General features: G+C 42.3%; 1 protein-coding gene and 1 long non-coding RNA gene across 3 annotated transcripts in view; one reads left to right on the plus strand and one right to left on the minus strand.

Moving 5' to 3' along the window:
• The window catches only part of WNT2 (Wnt family member 2), a 48,145-nt gene extending 34,342 nt beyond the window's left edge, over positions 1-13,803 (plus strand). The window contains exon 5 of the mRNA XM_003134756.5: positions 9,144-13,803. Coding sequence (XP_003134804.1) covers positions 9,144-9,373 — 230 coding nt within the window. The 3' untranslated portion in view covers positions 9,374-13,803. The remainder of the gene's footprint in view (positions 1-9,143) is intronic.
• Positions 1-24,614, minus strand: part of LOC106506804 — a 38,877-nt gene that overhangs the window by 8,385 nt on the left and 5,878 nt on the right. Inside the window, exon 2 of one of the 2 annotated variants that reach the window (XR_002340271.1) lies at positions 8,149-8,217. This is a non-coding gene — a long non-coding RNA (uncharacterized LOC106506804). Of the gene's footprint in view, positions 1-8,148; positions 9,136-24,614 lie in introns of those variants that run through there. The other variant, XR_001302366.2, reaches the window with a different exon arrangement.

Here is a 24,614-nt window from a genome sequence, read left to right on the forward strand (position 1 = left end):
AGCAGAAACGAATCTGACTAGTAATCATGAGGTTGTGGGTTCGATCCCTGGCATCGCTCAGTGGGTTAAGGATCTGGTGTTGCCATGAGCTGCGGTGTAGGTCGCAGACGTGGCCTGGATCCTGCATTGTGTGGCTGTGGCGTAGGCTGGCAGCTGTAGCTCCGATTAGACCCCTAGCCTGGGAACGAACCTCCATATGCCACGGATGCAGCCCTAAAAAAGCAAAAAAAAGAATTTCTAATTACTATGTCAATGTGTTGAAAACAAAGAATGTTAAAATACTTCAAAAAAATGTATTTGCTTACTTCATTTAAGCTTTCCCTATAAAACCTATTTTGTGCTTGGCGTGGTAAATCTCCTTTTTAAAACGTGCAAACTTCATATTCCTAGGGAAAGAGGCCTTCGTTATAGATTAGGTAGCTTCAGTGTTATCTATTGCTAGCTATTATTATTTCTGCTGATTACTAATTGGGTAGTCTTGTGAAAATTAACTTCTCTAGGTCTCTTAAGATGTGTGTTTCACCAAGAAAGTCCTAAGGTTCCTGTGGTTCAATATATGGATGAATGAACTGCTAATTAATTTTACTCTGCTTGCAGTATTAGAACCTGAACTTTATGCCACAAATTCTCTTCAGTTGTCATTTTGAATTTCTATCATTTAAAACTGTGCCACATTCCTTGTACATGTTCTCTATATATCAAGGGAGATAATTTGAATAGAAACCAGGTTTTTAGTTGGTCTGTTCTCACCAGGGTATCTAGGAACTGGGTGACCCCTCCCTGAAGAAGTCTGCCCTCATTTGACAAGTGAAGGCTGATCTTAATTTTTAAGGAAGTCCTTTTAATATTTAATAAGTCAGGAACTATATGTTGACTGCCTGAGTACTATGCAGTATATAGAAGGATTATAAGACTTAATCCTGCCCTTGAGGAGCAAGATGCATGAGAAATCATCCAACATTTCACAACAGTGTGTAAGCCCTACTGCCTGACTTGCTGACATGGTAGGACTTGGGAAGGTGGTCCAGGTGGGCTTGGAGCAGTCAGGGAGCACGCTGTGAAAGGTGCTGAAGTCCAAATCTTGAAGAATGGGGAGACTTTCAGTCTAAAGGAGTGAGAGGACTGTAGTGCAGCAGGTGAGGGTAACTCTTAGGAACAAACAGTCTGCACAGCTGTGACATCAGAAAGTCACTTTGGTGGGACGGTAGGGAGGTGGCCTGATTAGAAGGTACAGGTGGAGGGCAGTGGGAGATAAACTCAGGCTAGTTAGTGCCAGATATGGAAAGCCTAGAAGAGTCTGACCCCAACAACTTTGCTTCCGGGATAGGATTTGCTCATTTAATGGGACACGCTTTCCTATGCCAGTCAAACCTTTGCGAGTTATTCATTATGAAAACATTGGAGAAAATCCTCTGCGGTAAGTGGAGAGACAGTCTTTCCTCGCTTCAGCTTTGCAATCTTTGACTCGAGGAAGGGGTGAGCCTTCCAAACAGACGAATGTGCGGTCTCTAACATTTGCTCTTGAACATTCTTTTCTTCCTTCGATAAATCTGTGTCGTGAATGACAACGTGTAAGTCAACCACAGGAGAAACAGCCTATTGGATGACGGGCTTAAGTGAATCTTGCTTTATGTCCTAATGGTCAACATATGGGCTTCTGTCAGCCTGGAGTGGCAGGAATTTCCAAAGATGCAGGGCCATCCATAGACAGAGAGAGAGAGCGAGAGAGAGCAAGCTCCCTTCCTCCAGGTCCCTGAGGTGTGGGTCTGGGAACTATTAGCAAAAGCCCTCCATCCTCCTCTGCTGTCAGGAAGATGCATGTCGGTGGAGACAGAAATGTTTTTGCACGGGGAACCCTGACTCCATTATTAATTTGATGGCTCTGGGGATGGGATGCTGGATTGTGTAAAGTTCCCTGAGCGTGGCCCCACCAAAGGTGCGTGATGTGGTCCCACACGTACACAATTTAGAAACCCCAATTCTTCATTCTTTTTCCCCGTGGATATGTGAACTCTTGAGTGAGCTGGGGTGAGGAAACACCTGTGGGAGGAGAGAGGTAGATCCTGCTGGAGCCCACACACCTTCCCACGGCTACGGACTGCCCAGGTCTTACGGACACTGACTCTAAGCTGATCTGAAGGCAGTGTGGTGTGAAGACCATAGAAGGTTGGGCCCCCTGAGCCTGAGTCTGCCACACTCTGCCTGGGGACTGGGGTCTGTACCCAGTCAGGCCGCACATCTGGGCACACTTCACAAACCTAGAGCAAAGGGAAATCAGGGAAAAGAGCTTCCAACTTGTCACTTCTCTTGAGTAAACTGAGTAAATCCAAGTGTAGTAAGCAACAATGCTGTAAAGCACTATCAGGGATCTTTAAAATACACATGTTAGATCTGAGGCATGTTTATCTTTTCAACATATCAATTTGGGAGACTAATATTAGGGCCAATGATCAAAAATATTTTTTAAATTTCTCCTTTGGAGTATTTTTAGATCCAGCCACATAGGCTTTTGTAGACAGGGTATGATGCAAATATTTGACCCATAAAGATCAACTTGGTTTTTAGAAATGGCTCAGAGAATCTTAGAACAAAGTCTGGAGGAGAGCTGGGTGAGCGATCGAGCTATGTCGTTTCATTTTTGGTGAGATACAAATGAATGCTATGGGCTTTCTGGAACCAGAAAGTTCTGCTCAGAGAGGACTCTTCCCAGAGTCATTTGTCATGGCCACATCAGTGACATACATTAGAACCCCCTTGAGGGCACACATGTCCTGGAGATGTGTTTCCTGGTATTACAAAGTAATGAGTCTATCTCATTGCTCAAAAGGGTGACGAGAATTCACCAGGAACATTAGTACAGGAAAAACGTGGCATCAGCCTACACACACTTAATCAGCCTTGTTCACTTTCTCACATAACTTTAGGTGTCTTAATTGTCCACAGCATGTCATGTGCTGGAGGAAAGATCTCCTCCAAAAGAGTTACATGTCAGGACCTTTGCAAATTCTTCATTGATAAAATAATGAAGGGAGAGCGCGGGAAATGTGTGAAAGCCCTGATCACGTCCTGTTACACGTGAGCCTGCTTTCGGCGGACAAGAGGCTGAATGTCGCAGCGGTCAGGAGCTCCGTCTCTGGAGTCAGACAAGCCTTCTCCAAATCTTGGCCCTGCCGCCTGCTTGCTGTGTGATCTTGGGCAAGTAACTTAACCTCCCTGACCTTCCATTTCCACATTTTCAAAACAGTACCTACTTTATTACAGCTTGTGAAAATTAAATGAGATAATGGAGGCAAAGGCCTATCACAGGCCTGGCCTGTGTAAGTGATCCATAAACATTGCCCCCCCCCCCCATGGACAAAAAGGAGAGTAAGAGGATGAAAAAGAAAGGAGAAGAGGAAAAAGAAAGAAGAAGAGGGGGGAAAAAGAGAAGCAAAAGGATGGATAAACTTCAGCTCTATCTGGCTTTGAAAATGTGAAAACTGGCTCTTCTGGGCTTAAGCCTGGTAGGCATAGCTGGCTTTATTGCCCCAGGGGCTCTTATTGCGGCCTAGACAGTGTCATTAGATCATCTAATGAGTGATTCATTAATTAATAATTTGGTATATTATTTAGGTAAAAGATCTAAAAGTACATGTTCCAAATAATCATAACTAAACAAGGTGGCAGACCATAAAACTCAGTGGGTCCTTTTCATAAAGCACATGTGAGCACACATGCGTGCACACACACACTAATAGTCTTGATTCTTTTGAAGAATAGTGGTGATGTTTTCTGTCTTGGAAAGGCTAATGGGAAGTCCCTGAGACAGAAGAGTCCTATTGCTATCAATAATAATGACTTATTATAATTTTGGTAAAGGAAAGCAATACTAACTTTTTTCTTTTTTCTTTTTCTTTCTTTCTTTTTTTTTTTTTGGTGGCTTCTGCGCTCCGGAAAATGCTCTTTTCAGGGTTTTGATGAAATGGCTCTGTGTTCTGTTCAAATGACAAGCGTCAAAACTGCCCTTCTTCCTTAGTCTGTCATTAGATCTAATGAGATCCAAACCTCAAAGCAGGACTGACTTGCAGTCCATCCCGCTACCCAGTTTCATCCTTCCCTTGAGTTGGCCCATCCTGGTGCCACTGGTAGCCTCAGAGGGGCCATTACTGATCCAGACAGTGACCTCACTGCTGTTGTCACATCAGTGGCCCTCAGCCTTTAAAACCCCATCTCTTCTTTTCTTCTGGGCCCTCGTTATGACCTGTTTGGGCAGCCCGTGGGGAGTGGTATGTTCAGATTCATCGTTATGTTCCGGCATTCTGTAACTGAACATTGAACTGCTGAGGCATCTCATGGCCGGAGCTTTTGTCTCCTTTACTGAAACCACTTCTGAGTTAAGCTCTTGCCGGCGGCCACCCCTTAGTCTGCTCCCCTTAGAATCTGGACAAGGTTACAGTCACTTCACTGAGAAACCTTCTGTTCAGATGGAGTTCAGTTTAGTTTGTTCGCTTGGGACACAAAACCACTATGCCCATTATTCAAGGCCAAGTTAGGTCACCAGCTTGGACCTCCTCGGGCTTATAAGCCACCAGGGAAAGACTGCCCAGTTCAGTGTCAGTAAAAGGCCTGTCCTATTCAGGAATGAGGCACTTTGCCTCCCTATCCTGGCCCCTGTGCTCCACAGCCCCAAAAGGGATAAGGAATTCTAATCACATGAAGATGTATTTATATTCTGATAAATTCATATCAGTGTCTATTGGTGTGCAAGGTTTACAAACAAAAATGCATAAAAGGTAAAAATTCAGAGTCCCTCTGAGATGGCAGGTGAGAGCACTTTTCACACCCCCTAGGGGTCTCATTTATACCCATGGCTTCAGCTGCCACCTCTGAGCAAAAGACTTCCTGATCCTGCATCTCCATCCTGACCTCCGTCCTGCATTCCAGAAAAGGTTTTCAGTGATGACCCATGCTACAGCCAACTCAGCATGTTGCTAATAAGCTCGTTATATTTCCTTAAAGCCTGCCTCCCCTAAGGTGTCCCCACCTCAGGAACTGTCACCCACAAACCCAGGCACTCACATCAGAAGGCTGGGAGCATTTCTTGACTCTCCTCATCTCAGCCACCCGTCTGATCAGTCATCACGTCCAGCGGTGTCGCCTCCTCAGCTTCTCTCCCATCCCTACTCACACTGTCTCTGTCCAGGCCATTTGCGTGCTACCCAGAGTACTTTGCTGGTCTCTAACTTGTCTCCTTGCCTTCACCCTGGCCCCCTTCGATCCAGCCACCTATAGTGATCCCTCTGAAATGCAAATCAAATCATGTCACCATTTTGTGTAGAAACTCCTCATTGCTCTTGGGTTAAAATGTGAAGCCCTTAACCTGGTACACAAGTCCTTTCACAGGCAGCTCCCACCCACTGGTCCCACTCATCTCCTGCCACCATCTCCTTTGAGTGCTAGTTTCCAACTGTGGTGAACACTTTTCTGCTCCTCGTGTATTTCCAAGTCTTTGCATATGTGACCTCAGCTGCTGCCTCCTCATCCCCCTCTTCCACCCTTCCTCCTCTTCTTGTTATTAACTATAAAATGCATACAGCAAAGTTTATGTATCACATGTGAATTGTCTCAAATGAGCACCCATAGGTAACACGTGCCCAGATCAAGAACCTGAAAAGGACAGTATCCCAGAGGCCTCCTTTATGTCCCTTTTCATTAGCGCCCCCACCCCATAAAATCACTACCCTGATTTCTCACAGCACAGACTAGTTTTCCCCACTTTTGTTCTTTATATAAATAAAAACCTACCCTGTGTGTCAGGTATCTCCTACTTCATAACAAACCATCAATCAACCTAATGACCTGAAACACCTTAAAGTTCCACCTTTAGCCTCATCACTCCTTGTAGCTCTGCTCTTTTATCCACTTGATCACCAAGCTCCCTGAAAACTGCATACATTCAGTCACCACCTGGTCTCTTCTGCTATTCACTCTTCAATCCACTCCATCCAACTGTATTGTCCCACTGAAGCCCCTCTCATCAAAGGGCACCAATTACCTTCTTATTGTTAAACCAAATAACACTTTTCAGTCTTTTCCTACTGACACTCTCCCCACCCCACCTCACCCTTTAATTCAGTGAGTCACCAAGTCCTAGTGATTCTTCCTCTTTAACTCATCATATGTTTGTCCTCCTTCTGTCTCTACTCATTATCTCTTGTCTGGACTAATCCAACAGTCTCAGGTCACCTCCCTGCCCCAACCTACTCTTCCAGATTTATCATTTCAACATATTTTCTCTGAATAAAAATTTGGACAGGCTCACCTCCCACCGTGGAATAAGATCCATATTGCAGCAAGGCAGGAAGACTCTTTGACCTGTTGCTACAACCTCCCTTTCCATGCTCTTTGCCTAACACACACCATCTACTTTGGCTACATGGAATCTGCACTGTCTTCTGTGAACTTGACCTCTTAATTTCTTCTGGGAGATCCTCTTTTGCAAAAAATGCCTTTTGCCCCATTTCCCCCCTTCAAATCATCTGTTCATCTTTCATGTCATATCTCTAAGGCCACCTCCTCTACAAAACCATTAGCAGCTCTTTTTTTGGTCCTATTTGCTACTACTCATATTAATGCTAATAAATATCATTATTATAATATGCTTGTCTCATTCCCCTTAGAACATAAACTCTTCAAGGCAGGCAGGATCTTTGTTTTTTGCACTGACACAGCCCAAGCTCCCAGAGCTGTGCCTAGCACATAGTAGCCACTCTTGTCAAACACTTGTTAAGTGAATAAATAGTTAACAATTACTTAGCTCTTATTATGCCAGGCACTTCCAGGCATTATCACATTCCATCCTCACCACAGTCTATGAGGAAGGAACTGTTTTTATCCCAATTTTTGCATAGGAGGAAACTGAAGCTTAATGAGATTAAGTAACTTGCCCAAGGTCATGCAGTTGATACTTAGTAAAGCTAGAATTTAAACCCTGATTTTTCCAAGCCCTAAATAACCTCACTGTACTGTCTTGAGCTTTGCAATAGTACTTTCACAAAACTTTACTCTTGTTTATAGTAGGTCTTCAGCAAATGGAGCAGTTTTCTTGAACTAGTGGAGATACCTCTTTTATATATTTATCCCTTTGTTATGAGTTCCCTGAGAATAGGAACCAAACCCTAACTATTTTATTTCCTCACCACCACCAAAACCAAGTAGCCACACAGTGTCTTACACATGTTTGTGTTCACCAGTGTTTATTGAATTAAATAAACGGGTGTGCTGTTAAGAGGCAGCATTTGGCAGTGAGTCCTTTTTGCACAATCAGTAATTTTGAGTACTGTCCTGATGATTGCCACAATTTCAGGCCCAGCTGCTCTCTCCTATAACCCTTTGCTTCTTCAGCACGATGTAGGCTCAGAGCCATCCCTGGCTGACCCACCCCCCACCCTGACCCCGGCCCTTTGCCATCCTTCCTGTCCTTATGAAACTTCCCTGCCTGTCTTCCTGCCGTCAGTGCTCCTGATCACGCAGAGCAAGTCCTGCCCCCTCCCTCTACTCTTCTTGACCCCACGCCCTCCTTGAACCTGGCTGCTTCCCTGGTCATTCTTGACAGGCAGGGCAACATGACATTTATATAGATAATTGGAACACAGGGCGGATTGTGATAAACACAGAGGGAGTCACGAGGCACTGGAGGAGTTATGAAGAGGGAGAAATTCCTAGTTAAATGATGGAGGAACGGAAAATGAAGTCACTGTCTTTTTCATCCTGATAAAAGTTGTTTTTTCTTTTAAATAAAAAGTTTAGCTTCTCTATGTTTATCTTTTATTTAGGATTGTCAATTGCAAGTAATAGAAATTTGAGTGGTTTGAACTAAAGGGGGAAATTTATTATAAGGATACACATTCTCTAGGAATCCAAAGATTGGAATGCAGCCCGACCTCAGAGAGAAATGTCCAGAAAATAGTCCAGGATCTGGGCAGCCTTCTCTTTCCATGTCTTATCCTCACTGTCTCTATACTGACCTCCTCTAGTCCACAGACCTCTTCATGCTACGTGGCCTCCATGGGCTACTGAGTTTATATTTGGAATTTATACTGCCTCTATCAGAGTCATAAATCCTCAGGGACATCTACCTGATTGGCCCAGCTCCAGTCAGGTGCTCACCTCTGGTCTAATCACCTGCTGCCAACAGAGCAGAGTCATGTTGTTCAACACGGCTGCCAGGCTCCGGCTCTGTACAGGAGGAAACAGTAGAAAGGATCATTGTAAGCTGAGCAGACTCTCCAAAAATGTCCACTACACTTGATTCTGTTATCTGATAATGCTCTTGTGCAAGAATTCTGGGTGCTTCCCCAGGAAGAGAACAACTAAGAAGCTTCCTACTTTTGAAATTCTTTGAGAAACAAATACATAAATATGAATTGGTATTTAGCAAACATCATCCTGATTAAGACAATGTCCACTCATCATCATAACAGGCTTTTTATATCAGTTTTATTCATCAAAGACCTTAGAATCCTGGCTTCAATCAAATGCCTCACACACAACCACATCCAGATGGTTCATTAGACCAAAGCTCAAAAGATCAACCAAACTGGGCATCACTCCCTCTCAAAGGTCTTACACAAAGGATGCCCACTCCTCCCCTCTAGCAACCAGAGTTCTCTTGTCTTATAAGCCAGTGTAGTCAGGTCCAGGGAGACAGAGTCCCCTTCCTTCAAAGTTTCCACACACCAAGAATTCTAAGAGAGCTAACTTTAGCCACTGCTCCCTTAATGTGGTTTGACGTTGGGAAAGAGGGGACTAAGATAAAACCTTTCATTCTCATCTGACCTTGTCCATTGAGTGACCCATCAATCCAAGGCTGAGGGAGGATAACCTGAAAAGTTTAGTCAACTAGAAGTGGGAGTGCTGGAGTCGGGATAACCATGGCAGATCCAAAGCTTCACGTCTATCCTTCCTGGACTCGGCCCTTGCTGCAGGTGGCTCCCAGGGTTGACACACACTGCATGGGCCCACAGAATTGGTGGTAAGGCCTCAGGCTCTGGTGAGGTGGCATCAGGGGCCCGTGCAGGAGGATGACCTCACAACCCTTCCTCCCGAAGCATATTGTATTCCACTCACCATTTCAGTGACACCCCCCCTGGCTTATCTTCCAGGCTCCCTGGGTACAGCAGGTCGTGTGTGCAACCTGACTTCCCGAGGCATGGACAGCTGTGAAGTCATGTGCTGTGGGAGAGGCTATGACACCTCCCGAGTCACTCGGATGACCAAGTGCGAGTGTAAGTTCCACTGGTGCTGTGCCGTGCGCTGCCAGGACTGCCTGGAGGCCCTGGATGTGCACACATGCAAGGCCCCAAAGAGCGCCGACTGGGCGGCTCCCACATGACCCCAGCAGAGGTGGCCATCCACCTTCCCTCCCACAAGGACGTCATAGGATCTGCAAGGATGCTGGGTCTTTGGGTTCTCACTGGGAGATATTTCCTAAGGCATGTGGCCTTCATCTCTATGGAAGCCCCTTCTCCCTCCCTTGGGACCCAGGACTGGGGCCACTCGCTGCACATTAAACCTGCCCTATTCTCTCTGACTTCCAGCATTCTGGGGCACATCTCTTGCTGGTCATGACAGGCTGTTAAAGGGGAAGGGGATGGGCCTAGGTCACTGTCTCCACCCACCTAGACACCTCTTCTTTCTAGAGAAGTTGGCCAGAGGGAAAAAGAGTGTCTCAAAGGAGCTTCCTCTGTGTTTTTCAACAAATATTCACGGTTAAGAAATTCTATACTTCTCTCTGGAGGATAAAATAAAGACAGCAGGATCGACCCCCACAGAATTAACTTTAATTCTTGACAAGACCAAGCAGGGTTTTTGCTTGATCAAGTGATTTTCACAGCCACCACCTCTCGGGTAATTGGTAATTGGCTGGGAAAACAATGACTTTCAATAAAACTTGGGTTTCAAATGCAGTATTTCAAGGCAATTTTGCCATATTAAAATCTGGTGTGACAAGGTCGGTCGGTTGGTACAGTTTGGAATCTTTGCAATAGCAAAAGCCTCAGAAAGTGACTGCTTTGCCTCACTGCCCACTTGATATAAAGAACCTTTTAGGGAATGAGATCACTTAGCATCTGAAGGGAGTTAAGATGACTGACAGTGTTCTGACAGTACGTTCTAACTATTGAGGGAAGATGGAGGGAAGTAACCTAGTGAGTGGAAGCAGAAAATGTGTCTGTACAGATAAGGGAAAACAGGGAAAATAAAATTCCTATCTGGGTGATGCCTGTGGCTCATGGAATTTAGTAACTGAGAGTCTTTAAGAATGAAAACTTGGGGATGACAAGACCAGAGAACCGAAATGCTGACAGAGCGGTTTCCAGAGCAAAATCATGCCTGGACAGTCTCTACCATAAGCGGATGTCTAAAAGAAGCTGGCTACATGTGACAAGAAGCATCAACTAGTAACCATCACCTTTCAAGCACAGTGTAAAGACCTGTCATATTTAATTGTGTTCATTGGATGCTTACAAGATAAGATACCATAGCCTAAAGCAAATGACACATAGCCCTGCTTATAAAGTTGGCAATCCTAGTGTATTATATTGCAAACAAATAGTAACTTGGAGAGTATATTTAAGGGACCCAGCTGTAATTACGGAAACATCAATATGCAAATTGTGGTCAGCTTTTGCCAGGAGCCAAAAGATGACATCCAGGGAAAATGGAGAGGCTGCCTGCCCCATTTAATGTATTAGATGAAAGAAAGGTGAAATGCATGCAGCTACTTCTCATCCCCTGCGCATTAGTTTCTTGTTCTAAATGTGATCTCTCCACAGAGCTGTATTAACAGGATGATTCATTCTGTACATCTGGTGTCAAATCACTGATGCTTGAACATCCTTTGATACTTTGGCTTCCAGGTTCTCTCTCTTTGCTTTAGAGTAGCATATTTAGACCAAGACTTAAGAAATCAACCTTCTGGAGTGATTTTCCGTAATGATATTTGTCTCCTAGCTTTCTTAAAAATGACAGAATTCATCTTTTTTCCCTCATCCCCAAACCTCAAAATTAGTTGTCTGATTTTTCCAAAGCGGTCTTTCTTCTTTTTATTCCCCATGGAATAAAATTTTATTCCATGGAAATTTTATTCCCCATGGAAAAAATTCAGAGGATGGGAGGAGTGGAGCATGATGGTAGCAGCTCTGAGCCCAGTGTGGGTCCACAGGGAGAGTAGAGGGCTAAGCAGATAAGCTCAGTCTTGTGCTGAAGCTTGTGTGGGAGGATGGAGGGACTTTCTTGTGGGGAGGGGTGTCCCAAGCCACCAGCCTCTCTTCCTACTGGATGAACTGGGAAGTCAAAAATCCATAGATATATTTAGATGTGGAAAGGAACTTAGAGGACATCCTAGCTCCCCACAGCCTGTATCTGGGGAAACTGAGTCCAAGAGAGGTTGGGGGGGTGGTGAAGGGATTGGTACAAACACCAGCCATTGCTCCCACAAACAAGACCACACTCCAAGAGTCTTCAAGAAAGCTAAGCACTTTATTAAATGAAACTAGTTTGCCTCAGAGTTAAGTTGGTAGACACTAAATAATTTTAGCATCCTGAGGGGATGTTCATTGCTCATTTCTTTATTCCTGGGATGTTTAGATTGGACTTTCTTTTTAAACTGCAATGTATTCTTCCTGATAAGAAGGGGACAAGACATGTCCATGTCCCCTTGCTCATAAATTGCCCCTTGCTGCATAAATTGTCCTAATTTGTAAGAGAGACTATGGCAACCATCTCAAGTGGCAGTAGATGCAGCCACTGTGGAGGGCAAAATAAGAGAGTGAGAATTTTTATCTGCTTTTATTCTGAAAGAGAAATCTCCATAATTGTGGAAAGAATCTCCACATTTTTAAAAAGGGGAAGATAATTTCAAACTCATTTTCCTTAGGGCTTGGTAAAGGATCAATATTTCCTGATTCTAAAAGATACTAAATTCTTGATTATCTGAGGATTTTAAGGGAATATATGGCATGCATCATCCAAAATAAACTGAGTGAACCCATTCAGGTCAAATTGCCTTATAAAGTCCCTCCCAATAAAAATCTTACAATAAACTGAAGTTTTCTAAGTGCAAGATGATGCCCACTGATTTTCTGCCATACCTGAAAACCTTCCACATAGTAGATGTTGACTAGTTCACTGGAGTTTTCTTCAACAAAGATATTATCTGCTCATGGTTCTGAGACTTAGCAGATGGGTTGTTTTCTTCAATAGGTTTGCCTCTAAATTGGTCTGCGGTGCGGACCAATCTTTGTATTCTGTGAACACGCTTTGTCAAGGTACATTCAAGTTACAGCCTTTGGTAGAGTCCCTCATGCTCTGAAACACCCTGCCCTGAGAGGCTGGCTTATCCCCTCAAATGGTCTAAACTCAAGCACAAATGCCCCCGCACTTGTGCCATGACCACCCTCAGCTCTGGTTCTATGCCCCTCAGAGATGGGGGCCCCTGGCATATTAATCGGACCACAGCTGCTTCAGGATGGAGGTGGGAAAGGCACAGGGCACCCCTGAACACTACCTATCTGCTCTTCCTTATATGGGCATCACTGGATTGAAATGAGCAGCCCCAGAGGGATCCATCAAATGGCAGTTTAATCTGCACGTGGCCTGGACCTGAGGGCGGGCGGGGGCGGTGTGGGGGAGGGTGGTAGTAAGAGGGAAAGACCTGGGTACCTGTTGCCAAGTGACCAGCTGAGTTTAATGATGGTGGAGAGTGGCTGTTTCAGCTTTTGTAGGTATCCCTCCACCCCTCCTTCTGCTGTTGCTTCCCTGTCCCCTCCCAGCACCTACTTCCAAGGCGTCTGGAGGCCCCTGAGCCTCAGGGCCTCAGGCCTCTGCTCAGATGTCCATACCTGCTATGCAGCTCTGCTCCAGGCTGCCAAGGTTAATTTTAAGAGATGTTTTCAATTGTCACAATCATGGGCCTCTTTACAGGAGTTATTACAAAGCATGAAAACATCGGGTGTCACATTTCTCTTTCCAGGAAGGTAGCTTTAACATCAGAAAATCCAACTTCACGTTGACATTTCTAGGCCTTATTAACTTATTAAAGAATCTTACATCAACTCTGTGAGACCTACAGCAGGACTCCCTCTCTCAGAGGCAGCCAACATGACCGTGCATGTGCTTGGGTTTGACAGTATTTTCAAGCCAGGATATTGTTGTTACTTCTCATTTATTAAAGGCTGGCCCGGGGCCGGGGTTGTCTCGCTCAGCTAAAGAACATTCATCTCCCCTCTTGCCCACTCTCAAAATAAAGGCTCAGAGAGGTGTCCAGTGGACCAGAACCATTCTTTTGTGTCTATTTACTGTACTTCAACCCGAGTTTCCTTATCTTAAGAGCAAGAGTTGTACTCTCAACAAACAGACCTCCCAGTTCCAATGCTGGTAAATTGCTTTTGTCAGTCTGTGCTGACCTTGTGCAAAACAGTCCACTGGCGTAAGCTGACAGCCAAGGCATGCTGATTTTGACCTTCTTACCTAGGCGGCGAAAATTTTCAATCATCCATGAGAATGTTCTTTACATTTTTCTGGGGATCAACAAGGTGACAGGTGGTTTGCAAAGCCCAACATGATCATTATTTTTCTAAGTTGTAGTTGTTCCAGCTCTGGTTTTTTTCTCCCTGATATTCACATGGATTCTTGTTTAGCCAAACCTCCCACTTCCACAAGCTAATAAAAGTGTCATGCAGATTGTTATAAAGAACTATTGTTATTTACAAGTCTACATTTTCTGTGAAATCAGAACATAATAAAGTGAATTTTTGGTGTTGACTTTGTTATTTTAAACTTGTGATAGTCTTGTCAAACCCTCTGGTGAAAAGAAATCCCCTGAGGTTATGGAAATGATTCCCTTGCCTTTTTAGGACCACACTTATCGCAATTTGAGGTGTCTTTCAAGTTTGTAAAGATTTTCAGGGAAGGCATGACTTACTGACAACAACTCTTGTGAGTTCATGGGTGAGGTTTGTATCCCAGATTGAGAAATTATTCCAGATTTTCACCCGTGTTCTCCTGTGGTTGCCATCTAAGTGCTTATCCCCTTTTGGTGCCAAGCATGTTTGGCAGCGTTTATAAATCCGGTTTCTCTCCGTAGCAGCTAGATCCAGCCCCGCTGACTTGTCTGTATTACTGTTTTCCGTATAAGTGCTTGCTCTCTGCTAAAATGCTTTTTTTTTTTTCTCTCAGATTGATTAAAAACATACAAGATCCCTCACCTTTCATTGAGATCTGTGCATCCTGATCGAGCGTGCCTCTTACACACAAGTAGCAAAAACCCAGGATATGGGGATAAGCTCTCCTCCAGCAAGGGAAATTCACCCCCATTTTCTCTCCCCTGTTGAAATATGTTTGGGGGTGACCTAAGCAAGGCGCTGTCTGCATGTACTTCAAGCACCTCAAGGTGACCAGCGCCCGAGTCACGCTGCTCCCTGTCCCTCTAGAATCCCATCCTTCTTTTCAGAAATTCCCACACTTGAATGACCTGAAGAAAAAGTGACAACACAACGTGTCTGTGTTTTTCAAAGAGCATTTCCCCCAGACATTTTTGCCCAGACATTGTCCATGAAATTCCCCTTTTATCTCAGCTTTGTGTGAGAGGCTGTCCTGCATGTTGTAGGATCTTGAGAAGCAACTCTGGTCTCTAATCACTGGATGCCAAAAACAACTCCCCTTCTCCTCAGTGTGACAACCAAAAGTGTCTCCAAACATTGCCAGATGGGGGCACGGGGCGACAATGACACTGTTCCTGGTTGAGAGCCTAACACTTTTTTTCTTTTTCTTTTTTGGCTTTTTAGGGCCATACCCTCGGCCTACAGAGGTTCCCAGACTAGGGGTTGAATCAGAGCTGTAGCCTCTGGCCTCCTCCACAACCACAGCAACAAAGGATCTGAGCTGTGTCTGCAACCTGCACCACAGCTCATCACCACGCCGGATCCTTAACCTGCCAAGCAAGGCCAAGGATCGAACCTGCATCCTTGTGGATTCGTTTCCGCTGAGCCACAGCAGGAACTCTGAGACCCTAACACTTTAAGTCTTCTATTAAAAAAGCAAGCCATATATACTCCTGCCATTTTCAGTTAGAACACCTTACTGGGAGTATTTGTTGAATGGGATTAATTCTCAGGATTACTATAACAGACCAGCTGGGAAGGCATGTTTCAGAAAGGGTGTGGCGTGGAACCCCTCAGCAGCACGGGCCAGAAAGAGCCAGGCTGAGACTGAAGGGTCCCTTATGCCTACGCTGTGTCCTGGGAGGGCGGAAAAGCACACGGGGCTCCAGAGTTTCTGAGGACGGGAGTCAAAAAAAAGGATGAAAGGTCAGCAAGGGGAAACAACAATGTGGTTTTAGAAGCGGGAGGCAGAATTCTTCTGAGGAACTACTCCGTTTCACAACACTCTGTAGGGGATAAAAGGCCCAAGGATATGGCCTGGAAGGTGGAGCAGTGAGAACATTCTAGCTCTGCCTAAAATAGTTAAGTAATTTTTGAATTTCTCAGGGCAGAAAGGGTAAGAGTCAAGAACGGGCACTGCCAATGGGCAAAGTTTGAGTTTCAAGCAAAGAGAGAGTTTCCAGGTGAAGGCCAGGGTGGGTATCAGCTGCAGGTTGTGCACACACACACACCGCAGTTGTCCCTATCGCAGGTACTCCAGCCTCATACAGGTGGTATTTCGGTGAGTGAAGGAACTTAGAGAGCTGTCCAACATGTGCCAATCAAGGTGGGAAAGGGCCAGCCTGTGCTGGACACGAGGTGGGGTCGGGTGGAAAACGGAAGAAGCTGGGTGACAAACAAAATGAGCGGTCACCCCAGCTGACAGGAGAACTTGGAGCGGATGACAACTGGCTGAAAGAAGGAAACGGAAAGCCTGTCTTCTTTTACTTGACAATTTTTCACGAGCCAAACTGGATTTCTATGTAGGTTCTTTACCCAAAGAAGAGCAGAGGAGAACCACTTGGATGAACAGAAGAACCCTTCATCTGTCCCTTCACACTGCGATCCAGTTCTAGATAATAAAGCATGATTCAAATCCGACCAGCACGATCAACTGACCATGTAGACTATTTTTGAACTTAACTAGATTTTGTCATTTCCCAGTACTGACTAACCCTGTGAAAGCCCCTGTAATTGAATCACAGGCTCTGGATTTCCCCAGGCAGTCTACACGATCCTATCTTAACAGCATCGCAGGCTTTCCTAAGTTCCACAGATGAGAGGAATCACATTACTGCCTGTAAACCCAATTCAAATGATTCTGTGATGAAGATGCAGCCAGTATCCACTCAGCCGGCTTGCTCATGCTGGGCACTTGGGCAGAGGCTGGGGAGCTCGGCAAACCCATCTGCAAATGTTTAGGGGCCTCATGTTACAGGTGGAGGTTGCACACCAGCCGAACAAATAGCGGGAAATTCAGACAACGAAATCTGAATGGGAGTCTCCGAAAGTCAACCCACCCATATATAAACTTTGGCATCTGCCCCTTGATCATTATTCTCCAACAGCAATGAAGACTTCATGAAAGGCCTTGAACTCTGAGTCGTCATTGTGGAATTGTGCTTAATCAAGACAAATATTCCCAGCCTAAAGAGTACAACTAGGAGAAAGGAGTACGGGTTTAATTTTCTTATATATTGCTGTAACTATAAACAGTGCCTTATCTTCTCAACAACGCTCATGAAATAATAAGCACTCGTGTTCTTTAAAGTATTTACACCAGCCCTTGGAGATTTTATTACAATCATGATTCACAGATGAGAAATTTTCCTCCTCTACAGTGTTTAGTAACTGGAGTAGAGTTACTCAGTAGATGGTCTATACAGACAAATAAATCTGAATACATCTTCTGGCTATTAATCATTCATTCATTGGTGATTTTCATTTATTTTTCCAGAACTGAGTGATTGCATCAAGGTGATCCTTGATAAATTAGAAGTCTGGGATGTATGTATTCACACTACCATATATAAAATAGATAACCAACAAGACCTGCTGTATAGTATATAGCACAGGGAACTATATTCAATATTCTATAACAGCCCATAAGGGAAAAGAATTTGAAAGAGGTATATATGTAGGTATACACACACACACACACACACACACACACACACACACACACACACGTACCGAATCTCTTTGCTGTGCTTCTGAAACACAGCATGCAGATCAACTATACTTCAATTAAAAAAAAAAGATGATCCCTCTGGTTTGCAGGTTGTACACTTGTAATTTAAGAGTTTCTGAAAATTCTGTTGTTCTGTCATAGGAAAAGGACTTCCACATGAGGATCCTTCCAGGATCCTGAGACTGAGGATTCATGGAATCATAGAAGGTAACATTTGGAAGGAACAATACACATAATTTATTCCCACCTCTGCATTTTATTCATGGGAAAACAAAAGAAATCTCATGGTTTAGACTGTGATGTAAGCAAGAGACTCTGAATCATCTTCAGGGAAGAACAGTTATTATTCATTCCATCAGTCTGTATTGAGCATCTTCTATGAGTCAATGCTGTGCTACATACTGGAAATGCAGCAGTGACTAAGGCAGACATGCCCTTTCCCAGAGCCTTCTGGGGGGGCTACACGGGACACGTGTATTTTACCTCTTTAGAAGCACTTTCACATGCATGGCTGAATCTACTCCTTAGACCCACCCTTAGATATAGACATGAATATTCTTTTTTTTTTTTTTTTTTTTGGTTGTGCCCATGGCACACAGAAGTTCCCAGGCCAGGGATTGAACATAAGCCACAGCAGTGACAAAGATGAATACTTAACTTATAGGCCACAGGATACTCCAATTCTCTTTTTTAATATGAGATAAGCTTCAGAGATTTAGTAATTTTCCCAAGACCATAAAAAGGCCTAGAAGAGGCAGAGCCTGGACTCAAATATTCATTTTCTAACTCACTCCAGGTACTTCTCTATTACAATGGAGTGCTCTCTGCTTAAAACTCAATGAGAAGTATTCTGTCCAATGGGCTAGTGAAAAGGACTTACCTGGTTCCATGACCATATTTTTCAAACAAAAATGAGGACATGAGGACATATGGACTGCCAAAGGATTTCTAATTTCATTTATGTGTAATCCAGACAGAAAATCATTGTAGAGGCACATGTAAAAAAAGCTCTACTAGGAAGTGTCTTTTAGTTATACATTTAACTTTTATTTAAAATAAAATCATTTTGAGATTTTTCTAGAAAATCTGTGATTTCTGGTAATAAAAAATCTACTCTGTCATGTGGAATAATCCACAATTGAAGAGGGTTCAAAAATATGTATCAACTCAAACATGGTATGACTTATATTCCACAATATTACCCAAATTCCTATCTAATGCTTGATTACTCAGGTTAAATTAACATGCCAATTTTTTTTATTATTATTATCTTTTTAGGGCCACACTTGCGGTGTAAGGAAGTTCTCAGGCTAGGGGTCAAATTGGAGCTACAGCTGCCAGCCTAAGCCACAGCCACAGTAACGCCAGATCCGAGCCACATCTGCAACCTATACCACAGCTCACAGCAATGCCAGATACTTAACCCACTGATCGAGGTCAGGGATCAAACCCATGTCCTCATAAATACTAGTCGGGTTCCTTACTGCTGAGCCATGACGGGAACACTCAACATGTCAATAATTTTTAAAAATACTTTTCATAATACTCTTGGGTCTTTACCCTGAAGAAGGAGACTGTTAAAATTTTCTCAGCAACAATGCCCAAGAAAAAAAATTCAGAATCATATTCAAATATAAGAATGTATTTTAAAATATTTTAAAGGCACAGTGTTCATAAATATATTAGCATCTATTAGCAATAATATTTTTACCTTGTGTAACATGAAGTATGGGTGGTCTTTCTCTCCATAAGGCAATTTGGGAAGATTTGTATAATCCTGGATTATTAGGTAATGTTTCTAAGAACAATAGGAGATCTCACGTCTACCTTCTGGTCTAGAAATAGTCCATTACGCTGGGGTAATACACACACTGGCACTGACCTCCAATTGCTTTTTTTTTTTTTTTAATACAATTTGTACATGGGGGTAGGAAGTAAGGAGTTTATTTATTTATTTAGTCTTTTTAGGGCCACACCTGAGGCATATGGAGGTTCCTAGCCTAGGTGTTGAATTGGAACTGTATCTACTGGCCTACACCACAGCCACAGCAATACTAGATCCGAGCCTCATTTGTGACCTACACCACAGCTCACGCCAAGGCCGGATCCTTAACCCACTGAGTGAGGTCAGGGATCACACTTGGATACTAGTCAGGTTCTTTTCAGCTGAGCCACAACAGGAACTCCTCTGATTGATTTCTAATCTACAGCTTGCTTAGTCCAGCCTTCTAGTTGGGGTTACTTGTGGTGGTGGCCAAATTAGCAAAAGAGTCTCTTCAGAATGTAAAGGAATCAAGGGTACGTCCTTAACATGAATTTCTGAGACATGTAGACAAGAGAGAGAGAATCTTTGTCCAAATGGAATCTTAAAAAGTGGGTCAGGGGAGAGGGTGGAGAATTTTTTTTTACAATTATTCTAAAAGTGTATGGAATAGATTTATACTCATGTTTATTCATGATGAAAAAAAAAACTGTCCCTAGATATGCATTTTAATTTGTGAGAAAACTGCTAAGAAATGTGAGCTCATGGAGAAAGTGGTCCTTAAAATAAATAAGTAAATAAAATCTAGGGAGTATAATCCTGCCTAGAATGTGATTCATTCTTTTGGAGCAATAAAGAGTAAGATGATGTCCAAAAGCAATTTTCATATTTCTTGGACATGTAAGCATTTTTCCTTATAACAACTATAGCAGAATCAGATCCCTAGGTAGATTATATAGACAACCATGAAGGGAAACAGCTCACCCTCACATGTCATTTTCCTTTCATTGTACTTGAAAGGAATTTAAAGTAATATCTAGAAATTAAAAATATAACCATTGATATTAAAAACTAAGTGATTTTCTACCTGTGGCCACAGCTGAGGGAGCATTCTTAAAGTCTTCCTTCTGCTGCTATCATGTCTAATTCAGTCTTCCAAAGAGCTCAAAGTTGTATAAGCTCTTTATTATAGATTAGAACTTAAAAAAAAAAAAAAAAAAAAAAAAACCAGCAAGAGACTGAGCAGCCAGGGGAAACAACCACAGATTGTGTGGTAATGTGGTAACAGGAGATTCAAACATTGAACACTCCACAAGCTTTGGATTTTGACATAGGCCACTGTGGTGCAGGCAGATGCATCATGAAAACAAGGCCACACAGGTGTATGGAAGAGTTGTGAACCAAAGAAGCCTGTCTCAAGAGAAAGTGTTCAAAGACCAGGTGCCCAGTTACCTATGAAAAAGACCTTGTCAGTAGCAGTGAAGAAGGCACTGAAGAACATCATGTAAGAGATTATTCTGAGCAGTATAAGAAGAATGAAATGATTGAAATCATTACTGACTAGGGCAGTGACGAGAAGAGAGCCTTTGCTTTTGTAACCTTTGGTGACCTCAACTCCATTAATAAGACTGTCATTCAGAAATGCCATATATAAATAGCTATAACTGTGAAATAAAGAGAGCCTTGAATAAGCAAGAGATGGACAGTGCCTCATCCAGTTCAAAATGGTTCTGAAAACTTTGGCAGTTGCTGTGGACATTATTTTAGAGGAAATGACAACTCTGGTCATGAAGGAAAATTCAGTGTTCTGATGGCTTTGCTGGCAGCCATGTTGGTGGAGAATTTGATGGCAATAGTGGATTGGGTAATACTGGAAGTAGTTTTGGAGGTAATGAAATCTACAGTGACTTTGTCAATTACAACAATCAATCTTCAAATTCTAGACCCATTAAGGAAGAAAGGCAGAAGACTTTGGAGGCAGAAGCTCTGGTCCTTAAGTTGGTGGAGACCAATAATTTGCCAAACAACAAAACTAAGATGGTTATGGGTGTTCCAGCAACACAGGTAGTTACAGCAGAAGATTTTAATTTTAGCCAAGACAAAAAAAGTGCTTAGCAGAAAAGAGCCAGAGAAGTGACAGAAGAGCTAGAAGTTACAATAGGTTTGTGAACTTAACCAATTACAGCAGGAGGGCCTAACTGCTACCAGAAAAGAAAAGAAAAAAAAAAAAACTATATTTGTGACTGCATAATAAGTATTTTAGTTCTGTTCTGTGGAAAGTACAAAGCATTCCAACAAAAAATTTTAATGTAGGCATTTTTGTTGTTGTTGTTCACATTTAGAGTGCTAAATGTAATAGTCTGATCATGATGCTGATTAAATGTGCTTTAAAAAAAAAAACTCAAGAGTTCCCATTGTGTCTCAGCGGATTAAGGACACTATATCATCTCTGTGAGGATGCAAGTTTGACCCCTGGCTTCACTCAGAGAGTTGAGGATCTGACTTTACAATAAGCTGTGGTGTGGGTCACAGATGCAGCTTGGATCTTGTGTTTCTCTGGCTGTAGTACAGGACTCAGCTGCAGCTCTGATTCAACCCCTGGCCTGGGAACTTCCACATACTGTGGATGCAGCCCTAAAAATAAAAAGAGAAGAAGAAAAAGTGAATATAGTGAATAGAGGAATAGATATAGCTAAAGAGAGAATTGGCAAAGCAGAAGACAGACCTAAGGAAATTATCCAGAATTCTATCCATATAAAGAAATGGAAAATGTCAAAAAAGTTAAGAGACATGGAAAGTACAATGAAAATTTCCATTATATATCTTATAGTAGGAATTTCAGAAACAAAGAAGAGAGAAAATGAGAAAGACGTGCATTTTCCAGAATGGAAAACTAAAACCTTCAGTTTTAAGAAGCATAAATTCCAAGTAGTAAAAACAAAATAACTCCACACTAAAACATATGGTAGAGAGATTTCAGAGAATAGAAGATATTAAAAGCTACCAGAGAGAAAAAACAAGTTGCTTACAAAATAAAATCATACCAAAAGCTTACAAAATCAGACCAAAAGCAGACTTTTCCAAAGCAGTGATGGAAGCAAGAAGGCAATGGAATATTTTCCAAGCCCTGAAAGAAAATAAATTTCAGTCTATAGCTTTATATCCAGCTGAACTATCATTAAGGAAAAAGAATAAAATAAAGGCATTTTCAAAGAAACAAAATCTTCTAAGAATAGATCCTATCTAAAGGAACATCAGGAAAAAGGAAATATATTCTAAAAGGAATGCAAGTGGAAATGTTGAGCAAAGAAATTTGCACATAAGCAGTTAAATTTCCAATAATGGATATATTTTTTAAAATAAGTAATTACTAATCTCTGGTAACAAATCAAACTAAAATGATTATTGGCAACAATATCAATATGGGGATTAGACGTAAGTATTTTAATTTTTTAATATTTTTGAAGGTTAGAAATATTAATACACTTGATCTTAGCCAAAAGGCTGAGAAGAAATTAGAAATATTTTTTTTGTCTTCTTTTGCCTTTTCTAGGGCTGCTTCCCACGGCATATGGAGGTTCCCAGGATAGGAGTCTAATCAGAGCTCTAGCTGCTGGCCTACACCAGAGCCACAGCAACTCGGGATCCAAACCATGTATACCACAGCTCACAGCAACACCAGATCCTTAACCCACTGAGCAAGGCCAGGGATCGAACCCGCAGCCTCATGGTTGCTAGTCGGATTTGTTAACCACTGAGCCACGATGGGAACTCCCAAGAAATTAGAAATATTAATAGATGATAGACATTGTTAAGTAAGCATGTTAAAATTTTAAAGATAACCATTAAAACAAAAAATGCGTAATTTCCTATCTAGTAAAGAGATAAAACTAATTTTTAAAACTCTTTACTAAAACTAAAAGGAGAACAGATTTATAGATGTAGATATGGGAAGGATTTAGACTGAAAGCAGGGAAATTAGGATTCTATTGCTTGTAATAACAATATTTAGGTATAAAAATAATGACTGTACAGAACTATAAGGAAAAAATCTACAAATCTGTAGTAATGGAAATAAGAGATACTTTGAATGTATGGAGGGATTATGATAGAATATTGTAAAATGTCAACTTTTTACCAAACTTAATCTACAAGAGTACAACTCTTTGGAAAAGCCAAGGATGACTACGATTGTTTTCTTTAGGCAGGCTCTCTGCCTCCTCCCTTTCCTTGCACAAGTTTCCTTTCTCCCTTCTCACTCTTGATTCTACCACAGAGCACCAGGTATTCAGCAGATATTCAATAAACCAATATTCTTTTAAAATAAATAAATGAATAAATGAATGATTCAATTGTTCTGCAAGCAATATCTGATTTATGTTCTCAAGAATGTTTCCATCAAGCATGGTATACAATACATGTCAAAAGAATACCCAACTTTGAATCTCTGCATAAGTATGCATACCAACTTCTTGCCAAGGACATTTCGTGGGTTGAGTACAATTAGAAAATTACTGTAGGAGTTCCCGTTGTGGCGCAGCAGGAAACAAATCTAAGAACCATGAGGTTGCAGGTTTGATCCCTGGCCTTGCTCAGTGGGTTAAGGATCCGGCATTGCTGTGAGCTGTGGTGTGGTCACAGATGACGTGGCTCGGATCTGGCATTGCTGTGGCTGTGGCATAGGCTGGCAGCTACAGCTCTGATTAGACCCCTAGTTTGGGAACCTCTACATGCTGCTGGTGTGGCCCTACAGAAGACAAAAAACAAAAAACAAAAAACAAAAAATAAAGAATATTACCGTAGAAGTTTTCCTGAGAGACACAAATAGAGATGACAATATTGACTTCTTAGTGTTAATCTTATGAAAAATAACCCACACTAATTAAAAGGTAAGAACAGAAAACCATTAATTACTTTATAAACACTTCTTAATGTCAACAAAATTCTCATTTTATACATTTATTGTGTGGCTTAGGACGTGTCTTCAACTAAATCTTCAGGTACATAAATATAATGACCCACTCATGCTCATGAAAGCATCAGAAATTTACAATCCAACGATTTTCCTATAGATAATGTAAAAGATTGAAACATAAACATTAGCATGTTGGTGAGAACTGTATTCTCCCATACTCTTTGTCCCTACTCCAATTATAAATGAATACCTGAAATGTGAAAGCTAGTATGACTTGTATAACCCTCTTTACCAGTTTTACACTCTTGGTTATCAACGTATCCTAATTAGCAGAAATTCAGGATCTTTCTCTTGGAGTTCCCACTTCAAATTGTCCAAGAATTCGAGGGACTCACTGCTAAGCTCATGTGGGTCAGTACTTCTAAACAGCATAACTGGAAAGTCTCTTTGGTCTAGGCATCATTGACTGTTTGACTTTTTTAGGTAAGTTCCCTCACTGAACATCACCTGGAGCTGCAATGACTCTAGCTCAAGGATCAGATGATATCCTTGCTGTCAGATCCCTGTACCATGCAAAGTTCGTACTTGCATTTCAAGGGTATAGCTCTTTGCATTTTCACTCATATATTCAGCCATTGTTCTCAAAGAGTGACAACATATCTTGGTGGCTAGGTCCAGAGGGTTTTGTTAGAACCCTTCTTTGAGCCTGTATCACCTCATAAGGAATTCCCCCTTGGGCTCTTGAAGTTTTCTCATGACAGCAGAGATACTTAGTGCCACACTCGT

Source organism: Sus scrofa, chromosome 18, assembly GCF_000003025.6.
Source record: "Sus scrofa isolate TJ Tabasco breed Duroc chromosome 18, Sscrofa11.1, whole genome shotgun sequence".
Classification (NCBI taxonomy): domain Eukaryota; kingdom Metazoa; phylum Chordata; class Mammalia; order Artiodactyla; family Suidae; genus Sus; species Sus scrofa.